This window comes from Lactuca virosa, chromosome 1, assembly GCF_052849685.1.
Source record: "Lactuca virosa cultivar CGN04683 chromosome 1, Lactuca_virosa_CGN04683_v6, whole genome shotgun sequence".
Classification (NCBI taxonomy): Eukaryota; Viridiplantae; Streptophyta; class Magnoliopsida; order Asterales; family Asteraceae; genus Lactuca; species Lactuca virosa.
Window position 1 is genome coordinate 245,295,657 of NC_136426.1, and position 18,885 is coordinate 245,314,541.

The following is an 18,885-nucleotide window of genomic DNA, read 5'->3' on the forward strand; positions in this document are numbered from 1 at the left end:
ATTCAATTAATTCATTTACCAAACTACCCTTATTAGATTAATTAAGGAATTATTATTTTTCTAAAATGTGATTGCATCCTACAACCACACAATAGTTATCCATCCACAATTGAACCTAGCTCTCTCTCTCTCTCTCTCTCTTTATATATATATATATATATATATATATATATATATATATATATATATATATATAGGTTTATGTTCTATGGAAAACAAAAAACCCTAAAAAAAACCCTAAAAATCATAAAAATGCATAAAAAAATACTTAGAGATCACAGAACTTTTTTTTGAATTTTTTTTATAAAAAATCGCAGCTTTTTATTAAAATTCGCTGAAAAAAAAATAAAAAATCAAAATTTTTTGTTTTTATAAAAAAAAGTTCTTTTTTTCAAAAAAAATTTCAGCGAATTTCTTTAAAAACCTGCGATTTTTTCATAAAACATGTCAAAAAAAAGTTTTGTAATCTCTAGGTATTTTTTTATGCATTTTTATGATTTTTGGGGTTTTTTTTAGGGTTTTTTTGTTTTCCAAATAATCCTTCCCTATATATATATATATATATATATATATATATATATATATATATATATATAGTTTTGAGGGTTCTATATATAAGTTTGGGTACATAACAACCATATATATGCTTATATATAGAACCCTCAAAACTATATATATATATATATATATATATATATATATATATATATATATATATATATATATATATATATATATATATATATATATATATATATATATATATATATATATATGGGAAAATGGAATATATGGTTGTGATGTATGTATGCTTGGGTATAGAACCATCTAATACGAAAGCGTTTTGTAAAAAAACTCATTAAAAACTTGTTCACAGATTATGCGGGTTTTTTCCCTGCATATCGTTTGTTTCCTTCTCCACTTATCTGAAACCCTAAATTTTCAAATTGTGGTTCTCCATCCACAATAAATTGATTTATGGTAAATACTTTTTCTCCTCTACCGCTGGTTAGGATGCACATGAAATTTCTGGTTTTGGTTTCGTTGATTCGGACTAAAATGCCATCGGCATATAAAAAAAATTGTTTTTTTATCATTTTGGTCAAAAGATTCTATCAATTTTAGAAAAAACGCACTACATGATTTTTAATTGGTTTCTTTAACAAACCAATAGCTAAAATCTCATGAAGTCATCATAATTTTTAATTGGTTTCTTTAGATTTAATTGATTTCCTTAGCGGCTCAATGTGAGACAATTAGTTCAAACACTAAAATTAGAGCCTTTAGTTTTGTAAATCTAAAACGGAGATAACAATTAGTTACAATTAAATTTTCGTCTTCAAGTAGATCAATTATAAAACCAATAATTTCAGAGTGTGTTCTAGTTCCATGAAATAAATTAGAAAGAAACGAAATTAATTCTTAGTAATTTTCAACTTACAATGTTTATGCATTATGGGGTTGTAACTTCGTACTGATTTTTTATCCATTGTATGTATGCTACAGGACACACATGATAACATGGATTTAGAATTTCAAGTACCTGATGAGCCATTACAAACATATGCAACTTATGTTGATGTTGATGAGCAATTACAAAGAGATGCATCTTATTTTGATGTTGATGTTAACTTTGGACATGATGGAGATGAAAGTAACGATGAGCATATCATGGGAAATATTTTTGATACGCCTCATGATGCGTATACATTTTGTAACCAATATTCTTTTTTACATGGATATGGTATACGTATTCATTGGGCCAATAAAAATAAGACAACAAATGAGGCTTACCGTAAGATGTATGTTTGCAACAAAGAAGGGTTCAAAAGATTGAAGGCTAATAGCTCATGTGGATATGAAAAAAAATGCCGTAGAAATTTAAGGACCGGATGTAAAGCAATGCTTCAGATTTCAAAAGGGAAAGATGGAAAATGGTTTGTGGACATGTTTAATGATACACACAATCATGAGTTGAGTATTACACCAACAAAAGTAATGAAACATCGTTCTCATGGAAAGTCCCATCGTTCGATGGCATGTAAATCTCTTATGGTAGAACTTGGCCAGTCGTGGTTAAAGCTTTCACAAATCAAAAACGTCGTTAATGCAAGGAAAGCTCCATTTGACATCGATGTTACTTCAAATCAATCTGTGGATGTCTTATCTGAGCAACGAAGACAATACAAGGGTAAGGATTATTATGGTGTCATCAAACATTTCCAAGATAAATCATTGATTGATGTTAACCAGTATTTTGTTGTGGATTTATTTGCGGATGGGTCTCCTCGAAATATTTTTTGGGCTGATGGAAGATCAAGGGATGCCTATACCAAATTTGAAGATGTTGTTGTTTTTGATGTTACCTACATGACAAACAAATTTAAGATGCCATTTTGTCCTTTTGTTGGGGTGAATCATCATGGCCAATCCATACTTTTTGGTGGTGCATTGCTACAGAATGAAAAGGAAGAAACATTTAAATGGTTATTTGAGCATTTTTTAAAGTGCATGTTCAACAAATACCCATCTACAATTATAACCGATCAAGATAAAGCTATCGGTAATGCGGTAAAAAAAAGTGTTTCGAAACACTGGGCATCGCTACTGTGCATGGCATATTAAGAAGCATGAGCTTGAACATCTTCGACCACTAGTAGCGCGTTATAGTGATTTTCAGGAGTCTTATAGACAATGGGTAAAGAGTGATACAATTGAAGAATTTGAATCAGGGTGGGAAGTAAGTTTGGTAAGTATAACCTTGAAAATAATTGTTGGGTCATCAATATGTATGACCAACGAAAACATTGGGTCAAAGCCTACTTGAAAGATGTAGCTATTTTGAGTCATGTCTTCTTCTTTTGTATAACTATTTTGGTTTCAATATACAATGATGGAACACATGTAAATACGTATACTTTTTTAAATACAATGTTTGTTTGTACTTTGATTACTATGATGTATGTGTTGTGATACTACAAATGAAGTCATCCACCCCCGGGCGTTTCCGCCGTCTGGTTTGCGGGAGTGACAGATTGGTATCAGAGCATTGTTTATAGTGAACTCAGTATATCAATCCATAAAAGATATACAAACTATAAATACATTGGGGCTAAGAGCTCTGACTACAAGTATACTTCTAAATTTTGAAGTATTTTTACAAGAAGTATACTAACATTCATACCTACAAGTATAGTATCACAGTCATAAGAACTTAAAAGTATTTGGATGTTGGACACTGCAATCAAACCTGGGCAGTTATGTAATCATATCTGGGATTAATATAGCCTGATCAACTATATTGGTTTGAGATATGACCAACATTTGTTTAGGAGTGATGGTAGTGTTGCGGCATGTCTAAAACTTACCAACTATACATATGCAGAAAAACTCTAGAACAGAACATAAAGATTAAAATACTATAGGAGTATTTTAGGCACTATATACTAATAACAAACATGTGAAAACAAAAGAACCATTGTGAGTAGAACTATAAATATTAAAGGTATATTATAGTTATATATAATTAAAGTTATATAGACTTAGAATATGTGATCTAGCTTCATTTCCTGTTCCTTGTTTGTTTGTGGATTTAGAGTCGGATCATTTAATCGGAGGTTGATTATACCCAAGTTATATATAATTAGTATACACTTTGTAGTTATAGTAATAACTAAAATAAGTCATACAGAATACATTACTTGTTAACTGTAAGTTTCTCTAGTAGAAATTTGTATTCGTAATCTATCGTTACTAATTATATTCTATATCTCTTATCCCTATTGTCGCTTAGATATCAATGGTTGGATTTCATCTACCCGGAGACCCGTACTTTCCTGATCAAGGGCAAGATGTAGAGCCAGAAGAGAATCATGAAATTCCCTTAGACGATGATTTTGTAGAAAATTTTCCAGAGGATTCTGACTCCGAGCCAGAAGTTAATGATCTACCCCTGGTGGCTCTAATCCCAAATCCTAAACCTCTTCCGGCTTTTCAAGGCCCGACGCCTTCATGGGCTGAGAACTTGGGTAAGTGGAGTCGGGAGCAGGGTCAACCTTTACCCTACAACGGAGACTAAAGCTTCTACAACCTAAGTGAGGGAGGCTCTGCAGACAGAATTCTTCCCATCCTGGTTCATCGAGTGGCTCGAAATGTTGAGCTAGGAATGACAGCCATTAAACAAACCGTGGAGCTTGATGCGGACATGAACGCCAATACGGATCGTATTCGCAATCTTGAATTTTCTCATGTGAGAGCTATGAGAGAAAATCAGGTTCTGCAGCAAGAGCTAGGTGCAACTCGAGCTGAAGTCATAGACCTCTGAGCACACCAGACACTGTATGAAAGACATCTGCTTAATGTGGAGCGTCAGCTGGAAAAATTAAGGGTTCATCCGAATGGTATCTGTCACCAGTAGGAGATGCTCTGCTTATGCTTTCTTTAGGTTTAAGAAATAGATTATACTCTATTCGCTATTGGTTTACTCTTTTGGTTATAATTAAGTATGCGGATATGTTCTAGCGTTATTTTTCATGTTTTTCAGTACGACCGCGAAAATTTCATTTTCGGTAGGTTGGTTTGATGTCGATGTTTTTCTAGTAATTTGGTGTATTACAGACCTGTTTAGGGTCAAGTTTTCCAGACTTTATGTATTCAATATACCAATATAATCGACATGCATTTTCATACTCTTTGAAAAATAACCATTCAATATCATATTATCCTATTGCAAGTCGTACTTGTAGTAGACTTCTATATCCAATTTATTACAAGATTCATATTGAACTAAATGTTTTAGTTCAGAGATATCATATTCATTTTCACTCTTGATATCTTACCATCTTTTCATCTATTAACGTTTATAGTAAAAGATGCCTCCTCGGAGAAACCCAAGGCGTGTCAATGTTAATGAAGCGCCGAAACCACCTCCGCCACCACCTCCTCAGTTGGACATTGTCATGTTTCAGGCGGCAGTCACGGCAGCTGTTGCAGCTGCTATGTTTCATATAAACACCCCTGGTGCAAGTGGATCAGGAGTTGGTGTGCATCCCTCCAATCACGGCGAGAGTCACGGGCCCTCACGAAAGTGTACCTATAAAGACTTCTCGAACGCCAAACCCAGGACCTTTAATGGGACTGGAGGAATGATGGCGTTAAGACAATGGATTGAGAAGACAGAGGCAATCTTCGAAATCTGCTCCTTTCCGGAGAGTAGCAAGGTCAAATTCGCTGTTTGTACCTTTGCTGATAGAGCCCTAACATGGTGGAACGGCCATGTTAAGTCACTAACCCTAGTAGTGGCTAATTCTATAAGTTGGGAGAACTTAAAGACCATGCTGATGAGGGAATATTGTCCTCTAGGGGCAATTTAGAAACTTGAGCAAGAGCTATGGGGTCTTACAATGGTTGGTTCAGACATAACAACCTACACAAATCGATTTTGTGACTTAGCGATAGTTTGTCTAGAAATGGTTGCTCTGGAGAGCAAAAAGATCGAGAGATATATTTGGGGACTGTCGTCCCAGATTCAGGCAATTTTCATTACTTGTACGCTTGTTACCTTTGACAGTGCCAAAGAGTTGGCACATTTGCTCATTGACCATGGAGCTCGTCAAAAGTCTATGGTTACTGCCCCAGAACAACCCAAGGGAAACAACAACAACAACAACAAGAAAGGCTGGAATAAGAGGAAGGGCAAATCTTCTCAGGAACCCTCTAAAAAGCAACAGCTAGTGGTGGTCCATGCTGCTACTATACCTGCTGCTGTTCCTGCTAACCGTGCACCAGCTAAGCCTTATGCTGGTAATCTCCCCAAATGCAACAAGTGTAATTTTCACCATAACGAAAATTGCAGGGAAATGCAGTGTCGTAACTGCAACAGAAAAGGGCATACTGCCCGATTTTGTAGATCACCACCCCAACCGATTAACCAAGTACCCGCCGTTGGAGTAGGTCAAGAATGCTACCAATGCGTTGATGTTGGGGATTTCAAGAGAGATTGTCCAAAAGCTGGAAATGCCAGTGGAGTTGGGAGGATTCTAGCATTAGGTCACGAAGAAGCGGTGGCACACCTTGCGGTGGTCACGGGTACGTTTCTTTTCAACAATACTTATGCATGCATTCTATTTGATTGTGGTGTTGAGAAGAGCTTCGTGAGCCATAATTTCAAACACCTGCTAAATCAAAACTCCCAACCACTAAAAGAAACTTTCACAGTCGAAATGGCTAACGGTAAATCCGAACACACCAACGATATATACATAGGATGTACCCATACCTTGAATAACTTTTCGTTCCAAATAGACCTTATGTCGGCATCTATCAAAAGTTTCGATGTCATAATAGGTATGGATTGGTTGTGCTCTAACCATGCTGACATCCTATGCTATGAAAGAGCCATTCGCCTGAACTTGCCAACTAATGAAACTCTTATTATCTACGGCGACAAACCCGGAACGAACCTTCAGATCGGTTCTTGCATCAAGGCACAGAAGTTCCTTCGCAAGGAGTACTGTGCTTTCTTAGCTCACGTGGTAGACAAAAAGCAAGAAGTGAAAGACATCGCGAGCATTCCTGAGGTCTGCGACTTTCCCGACGATCTTCCAGGAGTGCCTCCCGAACGTCAAGTCGAATTCAGAATTGACTTAATCCCAGGGGCTACCCCTGTAGCCAAATCCCCCTATCGTCTTTGATGAGAATTAAATTCTCTAAGATCGTTTAGATTCATAACAGATTTAGACAAACAAAATAAAAGCAAAGAACACCGGACGAATAGAACAAGAGCTGAATGATTAATATGCTCCACCTCAGAAGAGCTCGATAAAGAACTTCGACTGTAGAGGTATGCTAGGGTTACAGTACAATGAAAGGAATAATAATTATGAAGCGTACAAATAACGATACATGCATGCATCTTATAAAGTAAACCCTAATATCATAAACACGACTGGATAGGCCCAGAACCGTGATAAGAATGGACCGAGGTAACAAGCCCAATGACGCAACTCCTAGACTCAACAATCTCCCCCTTTGCGTCAATTGAGGCGAGAGATCATTTCGGTTGATTGAGAGTAGATTTCTTCACAGTCTTGAATAACTTCGGTATGATGGCGAGAAGAGTTTGACGGAAGTCAATATACCACCGAAGCATATCCGAAAACTTTTTCTTATCAGCATCACTGTTTTTCCTACATCTGTGAATGATGTAAAGAATGTGCTCCAGACAAGAAGTGGAGAACATGTGTCTATCATCAAGAGCGAACAAGCACTTTTGGCCTTCGGCTCTGATGAACATGACTGTGTGATACTTACGGGTCAATCCTACCCATCTGCATCTTGTTAACATCACTTTCCTTCCCAATTGGTTTGATTGTAGGCTTCTTCCTTAAGGAAGAGGCGATCTCTTGATCTATCTTTGCAACCTCATGAATGTAAGAAACTAACATTCGCTTGATGTGATCGATGATAGGCTCGTACTGCTGTTGATCAGTTAGCAAAATGTTATTAAGGAGGATCCAGTTGTGTGGGTTTAAGTTCGGCAGATCAACAAGAGAGATCATATGAACCGAGTGTTGGATTAATGTCTAAGTCCATAACTATATTTGGTATGTACTTGACCTGACTCAGCATGGTCCATTTGGGTTACACTTCACCGGCACAATTTATATGGATAGTCTTTTGAGAATAGTATATTTATGATTTATATTAATATATTATAAGTTGTAATATATTAATATGGAATCATATTATTTAATTAGTATTGATCAAGAATTAATTTAGAATTAATTAAGTGATCAAAAAGAACTAATTAAATATGGACTCTTATATATATGGAATGGGCCAAGTTCATTTAGGTTGGGCTAAGCTTTCATGGATGGTCCATGGAGCTTTTAACCCATGGATCCTATGTAAATGAAAGGTCATGGGTATTAGGGTTTACATGGATGTAACCCTAATCCTCCATAATATATAAAGGGGTCCTTGGCTCACAAAATTGGCACAAGTGTGTGAAAATAAGAGTGGGCCGATTTTAGTGTGCATACATATTCTCTCAAGTTCTTCCAAGGTGTTTTGGTGATTTGTGATTCCATTTGAGGCTTCCACACTATTGGGGCTAAGCTCTTAAAGCTTGAAGACATCAAGCTACATCAAAAGGTATGTCATCTAACTAGAACTTTGTATTATAGGTGCTTCATAATATGCTAGTTAGGATGAAACCTTGGAATAGTTAATATTTGCATGTATAATAGAGAAAACATAGATCCAAGGTTTATAGGGTTGCATGTACACCATAGGAGTGTTAGAATGCTCAAAACCCAACAGTGGTATCAGAGCCATGGGTTGTTTTCTGTTATATTGATGCAAATGTTCTATTTTCAAGTTGAAAAAAAAAGGAAAAAAACATGACGTTTGTCAAATTTTAAGATAATTACTTGTTTTGTGAAAAACGAATTATTTGTAAAATTTGAATCATTTGTTATATGAGTTGAATTAGGTCAAATTTAGTAAAAGATAAAATGATATGATTATTTTATTAGTTTTAAAAGTTTGATCTAAATGTTTTAAGGAGTTACATATTTTGTCATAAAATTTTGGAGCTCAAAAGTTTTTTAAAAGTTGTGATCTTAAGGGTTTTTGAAACTTCCATAAGTTATGGATATGAAAGTTTTTTTTAAAAAAAAAAATTTGATTCAACGTTTTTATGGAGTTACAAAATTTGGTATTAATGTTTTAAAGAATTCCATAACTTGTTCTTAAGTTATGGAACATGGAAAGTTTCATCATAAAACACCATTAATTCCATAAGTTATGGAATCCAAAGGTTTTCAAGAATTACAAAACTTGCCCTCAAGTTTTGGAATTTGAAAAAAGTTTTTTATGGAAAAAAAGAATTGAATTCTAAAACTCTTGGGTTCATAACTTAAACAATTAATTAAATGGTTTTAATTTTGAGTTTAATAATTGGAATTATGATGTTTTGTTGAATAGTTCAAATTAACTCTTATGGACTTTATTAATAGTTAATTAAAGCGTTTAATTAAAAGAGTATTATTAAATCCATAAATATATGGTTTGAGTTTAATTAAATTAAAAGTGTAGTTTAATTAATAGATTAAACCACCAAGTATTTTAAATGTCTAAAATACACCCTTATACTATTATAATATTAAAAGTTTAATATATTATATGTATAAGAGCAAGTCGTCTTACCATTAGTAGGCCTCATTCACGAAGCCGATCTATAAGGGGGGTATAAGGTTACTGCCTATAAAATGGCAGTTTAATGGGTGTCCACTCTCACTCACCGCTTCCTTGACCGGTGGAGGGTCGTTAGCCGAACAGGTAGGACAAGGACTATAATTCTCCCTTCATTATAAGTATAATGATAAATACTAAGTAACTAAACACTTATAAATTCCCAATCTTAGTTACTTAGGAAAATGTGAATAAGGTGCTAATCCATGAAATTACACTTTGCACTTTGTTTAAGCTATTAGTGGAGCGTGTGTGGTTAACCGGCACACTAACCTGGACTTTGTTGGGTTATGAGCATTCTAACACTCCTAAGTGTACATGCAACCCTAAATACCTTGGATCTATGTTTTCTCTATTATACATACAATTATGAACATCCAAGGTATTATCCTAATCTAGCATACAAAATAATAAATATAACAAGATAGAGTACATACCTCTTTGATGTAGAATGTCTTCATGAAGCTTGAGTGCCTAGTGCCCCAAGTGTGACACCTCAAATGGTTCACACAACACCAAATACACTTGGAATAACTTGAGAGAAACTTGAACACTCCTTGAAATCGTCTAGCCCTCACACTCACACATTAGTGCATGATTTCTTGAGCCATGAGATTCTTTTATATGGTGGCTATTAGGGTTACACCATGTAACTCATAACTTTACCCATTCCTTATGCTCCACGGATTTTAACCTCCATGGAGTATCCATGGGTCACCCCATGGACTTAGTCCAACATAAGGAATCTTGGATCACAAGCCCACATATATAAGAATGAACGATTTACAAAATCAACCCATATATTTAATTAGTCTCCTTTTGATCACTTAATTCATTCCAAATTAATTCTTGATCAATACTAATTAAATAACCTTATTAATATATTAGAACTTATAATATATTAACCAACCTTAAGTGTTATTTCTCTCATTATAGTCTATCCAAATGCATGATGCCATGCAACCCAAATGGACCATGCCGGGTCGGGTCAAGTCTTACCAATTATAGTTATGGACTTAGACATTAATCCAACAGTCTCCCACTCGGATAAGTCCCACTCGGATAAGTCTAAAACTATTATTGTGTATGACTTCAGGAACCGATCAGCAATCGTAGCTCTCAAAAGCTTCTGTCGAACTCTGACCTTGTCGATGAACTCTGACCTTTGTCAATGACTTGTCCATTAGATAAGGGATCATATATTCCTCCATTCTAGATATCATATGGATTGAGACATGGATTATCAATCATTCTCTCTGTCCATTTGTTGTTTCCCGATTTCCGATTCATGATGACTGACTGATTGAACAAATCAAATCAGTCCTGGCTTGGCCAAGCACTCACATGTATCATCTTTAAATCATCGAGGGGCCCACATATATCGCTTTTATCCCGAAGGTAAAAGGAATGGATAAACTTCGACTCATATGGCTTGTTCTACTACTTGTTGAATCATACACAAAGGCACGTTTTATAACATCGAGTTACCAATGCGTTTTCATGCAATCAATGTATAACCAACTCATAGTAACAACTCATATCTCTAGGTTTGAAGAATATAAGATATTATCGTCTCATGATCACTCGTGATAAAATCCATGAAGTGATTCAAATGAGCGCGGGTTGAATCCAATACTCAGAACTTATGAGCACTCATGAGTGTTGTAGCACCACTTTTGTCCACCAACTTGGACCTCTACAAACCAACCCATGACAATCTTGATTCATATCTACTTCCAACATATGACCGACTGTGGATGGTTTGAATAACTTAATCATTCAGGAAGAGCGACTTAGTTATTCTGGAAGTCAAAACATGCAAAGTGAAACACAAGAATAAATTAATCAAATATGGTATCAAACCCTATGAATATAAATAAACACTTTTATTTATCACCATACTGATTACTCATTATTCATTGTTTTGGTTTTATCAACTTTATACTTGAATTTAAAACAATAGTTGTCCCATGCTCCAAGCATGTACACTATGTTTTCTAAACACTAGTCATGCCATACACCAAGTATGCATACTATGTTTGTCTATGATCTTTACTTTGTAAAATAGATCAATTGAACATCACTCCAATGATCCTCTTTTCACAGTCCCAAATCCTTACTGCAAATGCAAGAATTCCAAATTCATGTCATTTACTTAAATCTGTTAGATTCTAAACTTATATGCATTGATCCTCTTAATGATTATGCACGAAGTCAGAAAGACTTGACAACAATCATTACAGAGCATTCCAAAGGAGATCAGCTCCTTGGAAACATCCTTCTTTCATTAAGTTTCCTAATCTTACACAAATTGAATAATTTCTAACTTTGAAACATTTCCATATTCCATTTTGACTATCACTTCTGAACAAAAGTTGCCTCCTTACAGATTATGTCAATATGGTCCTTCCAGAATTAACATTATACTTCCAACTGTCCTTGAGCAACCAATCTTTGGTAAACCTTAGATTGTCCTCGACAATTGCTTAATCATTTTAGTCATATCCAATTCTAGACCTTTTCCCTTCATAATGCCCCAGGCATTTGGAAAATTTTAGAAAGGATGAATATAGCACATGTAATCGATCCTATATCCGAAGCATATGGGACACGATTCATGATGTCTCACATAAAGACTAAACCAGTCTTTTGCTATAATATTTCCATTTCAATTTGTCAAGTTCTCAAAATTCAGATTATGAAAAGGGATGCCGTAATCATAATCGAATTTTAGAACGCAAATAATGGACCCATATATAGAATTTCCTTATGTTGAGCCATTCCAACATGAAATTCATATATATATCCTTGATTAAATACGATTAAAATCTCAATCTAAGCTTTTAGAATTGAAATGAAGTATAATTTCATCTCCCTTAATTATAGCAAAACAACTTTTTCAACCCCTGCAACCTCACGAATTGAAACTTTTGTTTTCTATAATTAACATTGCTAACTTGCAACCTTTGTCATAATTATCATGCTCCCACTAACATGATGATTATTAGCATAACACTTATGCTCCCACTAGCTTTGACATGTACTCAGAAATCAGCTGACTTTCTTACCAAAGTTCAGATTTCTGATACTAGATTGTTTTGATAAAACTTTATCAAAATCATACACCTCTCTTAGATAGCTCACATGTGTGTCTAAACAATTTTAGAACTATGAAAAGGGATGCCGTAATCATAGTCTCAATTGTTTAGACCTTTGCCACTTCTCACAAGTCCATGTTAGTGTGCCGGTAAACCACACACGCTCCACTAACAACTTTGAGAATGCAAATATCACAATTGCTATCTAGCTAAAATCTACTTAGTGAAAGTGTTTCCTCACCATCATTTTCATGAATCGGAGAGAAACCTTATGACACTTAGATTTAATAGTGTGTGTGTTCTTATCCATGTGAATTTGTCAAAACCATAATCACAAGACAAGGTTAGTGACAAATCCAAACTCATATTGATTAAACTTGTGCAATCTTAAATTCTTGCCATTTGGCAGCTCAGGTGCCTGCCATTGCTTCCAAGTAGTTGTGCAACCAATTGAGAACTCTCAGAACTCCTATGCAAAGCCAACTTGAATAGGCACAAAAATTTCAACACGATAGGTTATAAACCTCAAGTCGTGTGCTAGTGAAGGACTTTAGGTTTTATTCTTGATTAAGTCTTGAAACTTTCAAGAGCTTTAAGACTCCCACTGTCCTCTTGACATATAAGAGTCCCTTGTCAAATATTCAAGAGATAGTGCAGATTCTTTATCAAGACTAACACTTTACACAATTGGCCTAAGTTGGTCTCTGTTTTATCCAAAACATCACAACTTACCAATTTCAAATGTACACGAGTAGATAACCTTTTACTCTTACATTTGACTAGTGTTAACAAACCCTCTTTAAGATATGTCACTCAAGTTACAATCTTGGAGTATGACTCTAAGAATTGTTTTGGAACGAAGTATGACTCATCTTTTTGATTTAACCATTTCAACAATTCATCACTCCTCTTCTTAGTCATAAGAATGCACTAAGATGACTTTAGAGGACCAATTGTGATATGGTATCTTAATCATTAAGATGATCATAAACATGATACTAAAGTACTCTCCCATCTTTTCAGATTTGAGAAACTTTTATCTTTCTGCCATTCTTTGATTCTTCTTATTCGTTCTGTCTCACATTGAAACTTCTCCAATGCTACAGACTTATACTTAAACTTATAAGTATAACCATATTTACTGAACTTAAGTAAATCATGACGAATAGTCTTCTTGATCTTTTGTGGTGGACTTAACCAGTGCACAAGAATGTGTACTCGATCCCTTAGTCCTTTCCTTATTCACATAAGGAATTAGTCTTAATTTTCCAAGCTGAAAGTTCTCATTCATCATACTATACAACTTGCATGATTCCAAGTTTCGGTCCAATTGAACCTTGGGTGATGAGAATCTTTCCTTATTTGGTAAAGACACTACCACAACCGAAAGAATCAAATCCATTTTTCCAATATTGCTATCAATGGAATCTTATAAGCAACAACTTTTCACAAATGCCATTGTAAGGATACTTAAAATAAATAAAATCAAAATCTTTTTCTTTTATTTTAAAACTTTGCAGAAAAACTTATCCTTACAATCCATATGAAAACCTTGTTGTTATCTATTCCTAAGCAATATAAATATCATAACTCTTAAGTACTAGCCCAAAATTCTGATCACTGAACCATACGATTGAAATCCATCTTCGCGATCAGAATCAGCATGTACTTAATAGAGTTAGACAATGGACTTTACCTGAAGTAGAGCCAAACTTATTGACTTTAACATCCTTAGGTAAATTTGGCAGCTTCATAACCAATGCCCCTTCCTTTGGCAATAGTTACCTATGGACCCTTGATAATGGGACTATCTCAGACTTCGCCTCTCTCTTTACCATTGGGTCAACCGAGTTGACTATGGCCGATCCCTTTCCATTGGGAAGAGAGAGCTTTACTGGATATCCAATGTCATCATTGTCAATATCCATAGCGTTTTAGGAAGTTGATCTTAGCAAATAGATAAGAGATCATTAAGGGTCTTGTCTTAGTCTGTTTCATAGGATTCCCAAAAGAACTCACTATGTGACTTAGAAAGTAGTTGAGCCACCAACTTTCTCAAGACTTTGACATCCAACTCTCCCGGCTTGTCAATATGTGACTACATCTCCAAGATGTGATCACACCTAGACCTTGCCTTGCCAATAAGGCTTGAGTGACCTTAAACTTTTTAGGAACTTGTGGGTTAGGGAGAATAATTGGAGGAGGTGAAAGAAGTATGATATCCATGGGACATCATCGTCATTTAGGAAAGCTTGTTTCAAGAGATTTGGGAAGATCATAAATGTCTAGACCAGACATCTTTTTGGGAGATATTCAAGATAGTTGATTTAAAGTCCTTAATATGACACCCAATATGAAATATTAAGGCTAGGACCCAACAAACTATTTTATAACTTAGAAGAGGGATGCCGTAATCCAAGATATAAAATATTGAAGGTAGGTGAATGACGATTCACCAATTTCCACCATGAAAAACGAAATAATTTATTAGGTTTTAATTGGATTTGAAAGTCCTAGATCTTTGAGATTCATTGAACTGTTCAAAGGTATGTTTCAATCTCGAGTGTGCCCTTCAGGTTTTGTGACTGGGATGCCGAGGATCAGAAAACAAGGTGTGAATAACCATGCAAATATACTTGGTACCCTTAATATTTACCCCTTAATCAGTGTGCCGGTTAACCACACACGCTCCACCGATACTATGATAAATATAAGTTAACCTTTGCCTACCTTGTTAAGTCCAGGTTAGTGTGTTGGTTAACCACACACGCTCCACTAACGACTTAAGCAAAGTGCAAAGTGTAATTTCATGGGTTAGCACCAAATTCACATTTTCCTAAGTAACTAAGATTGGGTATTAATAAGAGTTTAGTTACTTAGTATTTATCATTAATACTTTTAATGAAAGGAGAATTATAGTCCTTGTCCTACCCGTTCGGCTAACGACCCTCCACCAGTCAAGGAAGCGGTGGGTGAGAGTGGACACCCATTAAACTGCCATTTTATAGGCAGTAACCTTATACCCCCTTATAGACCGGCTTCGTGAATGAGGCCTACTAACGGTAAGACTGACTTTACTCTTATACATATATATAAATATTATTAACTTATAATATTATAAAGTATAAGGGTTGAATTTTAACTTTTAAAATTCTAAGGGCTAACTTGGAATTAAAGTTATTCATAAGTGAAAACTTTTCAAATTCCAAAACTTAAGGGCAAGTTTTGAAACTATTCAAAACTAATTAATTCCATAACTTATGAGTTTAAAGTAGTTTTTTTTTTAATTAAAACTCTTCAAGTTCCATAACTTGAGGACAAGTTATGGAAGACTTTAAACTAATTAATAAAAAAAAATAACTTTTTTTTTATTGTAACTTATGGAACTAATTAAGGTTACACCTTTTTTTTTTAATTTAATGAAGAGACTCTTGAACCTCCATAACTTGAGGACAAGTTATGGAGTCATAAAACCATTTAATTAGAACTAGACTCTTCATTTTGTAACCTTTGCCAACTTCTATGAGTTTTATGATTCTTAAATGTGACTTTTCATATAACTTGAGGACAAGTTACAAAAACACACTTTGAAATCAACCCTTAGATTAAAATGGATTGAAAACAACTATTTCACACAACTTTTCTATTAATCTAAGAACCTCATAAGAACAAGATAATTCAAATCATCAATCTTCAAGAAATTAGCAAGAACATACAAACTAATACAAATCTTGAAATTATGACAATTATCTTAGAAATTGGATTAGCATGAACATTACCACATCAAAAACAAGTTTATAAGTCTAAAAACATCTTAGGGTAATGTTCCTAGTCCAATTCCAGCCAAAACAATCGAATATATGCATCCAACTCGATTTTTCAGCTACTTTTGCAAGTATAACAAGAAAACAAGCCTAGGCTCTGATACCACTGTTGGGTTATGAGCATTCTAACACTCCTAAGTGTACATGCAACCCTAAATACCTTGGATCTATGTTTTCTCTATTATACATACAATTATGAACATCCAAGGTATTATCCTAATCTAGCATACAAAATAATAAATATAACAAGATAGAGTACATACCTCTTTGATGTAGAATGTCTTCATGAAGCTTGAGTGCCTAGTGCCCCAAGTGTGACACCTCAAATGGTTCACACAACACCAAATACACTTGGAATAACTTGAGAGAAACTTGAACACTCCTTGAAATCGTCTAGCCCTCACACTCACACATTAGTGCACGATTTCTTGAGCCATGGGATTCTTTTATATGGTGGCTATTAGGGTTACACCATGTAACTCATAACTTTACCCATTCCTTATGCTCCATGGATTTTAACCTCCATGGAGTATCCATGGGTCACCCCATGGACTTAGTCCAACATAAGGAATCTTGGATCACAAGCCCACATATATAAGAATGAATGATTTACACAATCAACCCATATATTTAATTAGTCTCCTTTTGATCAATTAATTAATTCCAAATTAATTCTTGATCAATACTAATTAAATAACCTTATTAATATATTAGAACTTATAATATATTAACCAACCTTAAGTGTTATTTCTCTCATTATAGTCTATCCAAATGCATGATGCCATGCAACCCAAATGGACCATGCCGGGTCGGGTCAAGTCTTACCAATTATAGTTATGGACTTAGACATTAATCCAACAGACTTAACAAGGTAGGCAAAGGGTAACTTAATGTTTATCATAGTATCGTTGGAGCGTGTGTGGTTAACCGGCACATCGATTGAGGGGTAAATATTAAGGGTACCAAGTATATTTGCATGGTTACTTCACACTTTGTTTTGTGATCCTTGGCATCCCAGTCACAAAACCTGAAGGGCACACTCGAGATTGAAACATGCCAATGAAAAGTTCAATGAATCTCAAAAGAATCTAGGAGTTTCAAAACCAATTAAAACCTAATAATACATTTCGTTTATCTTGGTGGAAATTGGTGAATCGTCATTCACCTACCTTCAAATATTTTATAGCTTGGATTACGGCATCCCTCTTCCAAGTTATAAAATAGTTTGTTGGGTCCTAGCCTTAATATATCATATTGGGTGTTATATTAAGGACTTAAATCAACTTTACGTGAATTTCTCCCATTGTTGATGTCTGGTTTAGACAACAATGATCTTCCCAAACCAAGCCTTCCTAATGAATATGACTTCCCGAGTTTGGCTCATGGAAGTCATACTTCTCTTCCTCCACCTCCTCCAATTATTCTCCCTAACCCACAAGTTCAAGGTCACTCAAGCCCTAATGGCAAGCAAGGTCTATGTGTGATCACATCTTAGAGATGAAGTCACATATTGACAAGCCGGGAGAGTTGGGTGACAAAGTCTTGAGAAAGTTAGATGTTCAATCACTTTCTAAGTCACATAGTGAGTTCCTTTGGGACTACTATGAAACAGACTATGACATGAACCTTAATGATCATATCTATTTGCTTGGTGCTGCTGAATCAGCAATGATTTGGAACGATAGTAAAGCAAATTTGATTAGAAGATCAACTTCCCAAAAACTTTATGTCAGTGACAATGGTGACACTAGAAATCCAGAAAAAGCATTCTCTTCCCAATGGAAAGGGATTGGCCATAGTCAACCCGGTTGACCAAATGGTAAAGAGAAAGGCTAAGTCTGAGATAGTCCCATTACCAAAGGATCCATATGTTTATTTTGCCAAAGGAAGGGGCGTTGATTGCAAAGCTGCCAAATTTACCTAAGGATGTTAAAGTCAATAAGTTTAACTCTACATCAGGTAGAGGCCATTATCTAACTCTGTTAAGTTCTATTCTGAGATCCTTATTACATGATGTGACTGGGTCACATGTTGATGTTTTAAGAATTAAAGAATAGAGAGAAATCTTAAAGGAAGTATATGTTGATTCTGATCGCGAAGGTGGATTTCGATCGCATCAAAATTTTGAGCAGTTGCTTAAGAAGTTATGATATATTGCTAAGGAATAGATAACAACAATTTTCCATGTGGATTGTAAGGATAAGTTTTTCCGCAAAGTTTTAAAATAAAAGAAAATTGTTTAATTTTCTTTATTTGAAGTATCCTTACAATGGCATTTGTGGAAAATTGTTGCTTATATGATTCCACTAACAACAATATTGGAAAGTGGATTTGATTCTTTCATTTGTGGTAGTGTCTAAATTTACCAAAATCAGGAAAGTTCCTCATCGCCCAAGTTTCAATTGGACCGAAACTTGGAATCATGCAAGTTGAATAGTATGATGAATGAGAACTTTCAAGCATTGGAAAATCAAGACTAATTACTTGTTCACATGGATGTGTGAGTCAAGTGAAGGATTAAAGGGATCGAGTACACATTCTTGTGCACTGGTCATGTCCACCACAAAGCTCGTTAAGACTATTTGATTTACTAAACTTTAGTAAATATGGTTATACTTACAAGTTTAAGTATAATTCTGAAACATTGGAAAAGTCTCAATGTATGGCAGAACAAATGGGAAGAATCAAATTAGGCAGAAAGATAAAAG

At 34.9% G+C, this 18,885-nt stretch overlaps 1 protein-coding gene across 1 annotated transcript; it reads left to right on the plus strand.

Annotated features, from left to right (window-relative positions):
- Positions 1-1,521: 1,521 nt before the first annotated feature.
- Positions 1,522-2,625, plus strand: LOC145128689 (protein FAR1-RELATED SEQUENCE 8-like). Its single transcript, XM_079063503.1, has one exon. It carries the CDS (start codon positions 1,522-1,524, stop codon positions 2,623-2,625), a length of 1,104 nt encoding a protein of 367 aa, XP_078919629.1.
- The last annotated feature ends 16,260 nt before the right edge of the window (positions 2,626-18,885 follow it).

Excerpts from the sequence above, each read along its gene's own strand:
- LOC145128689 (XM_079063503.1), top strand. The coding sequence starts at position 1,522 with ATGGATTTAGAATTTCAAGTACCTGATGAGCCATTACAAACATATGCA.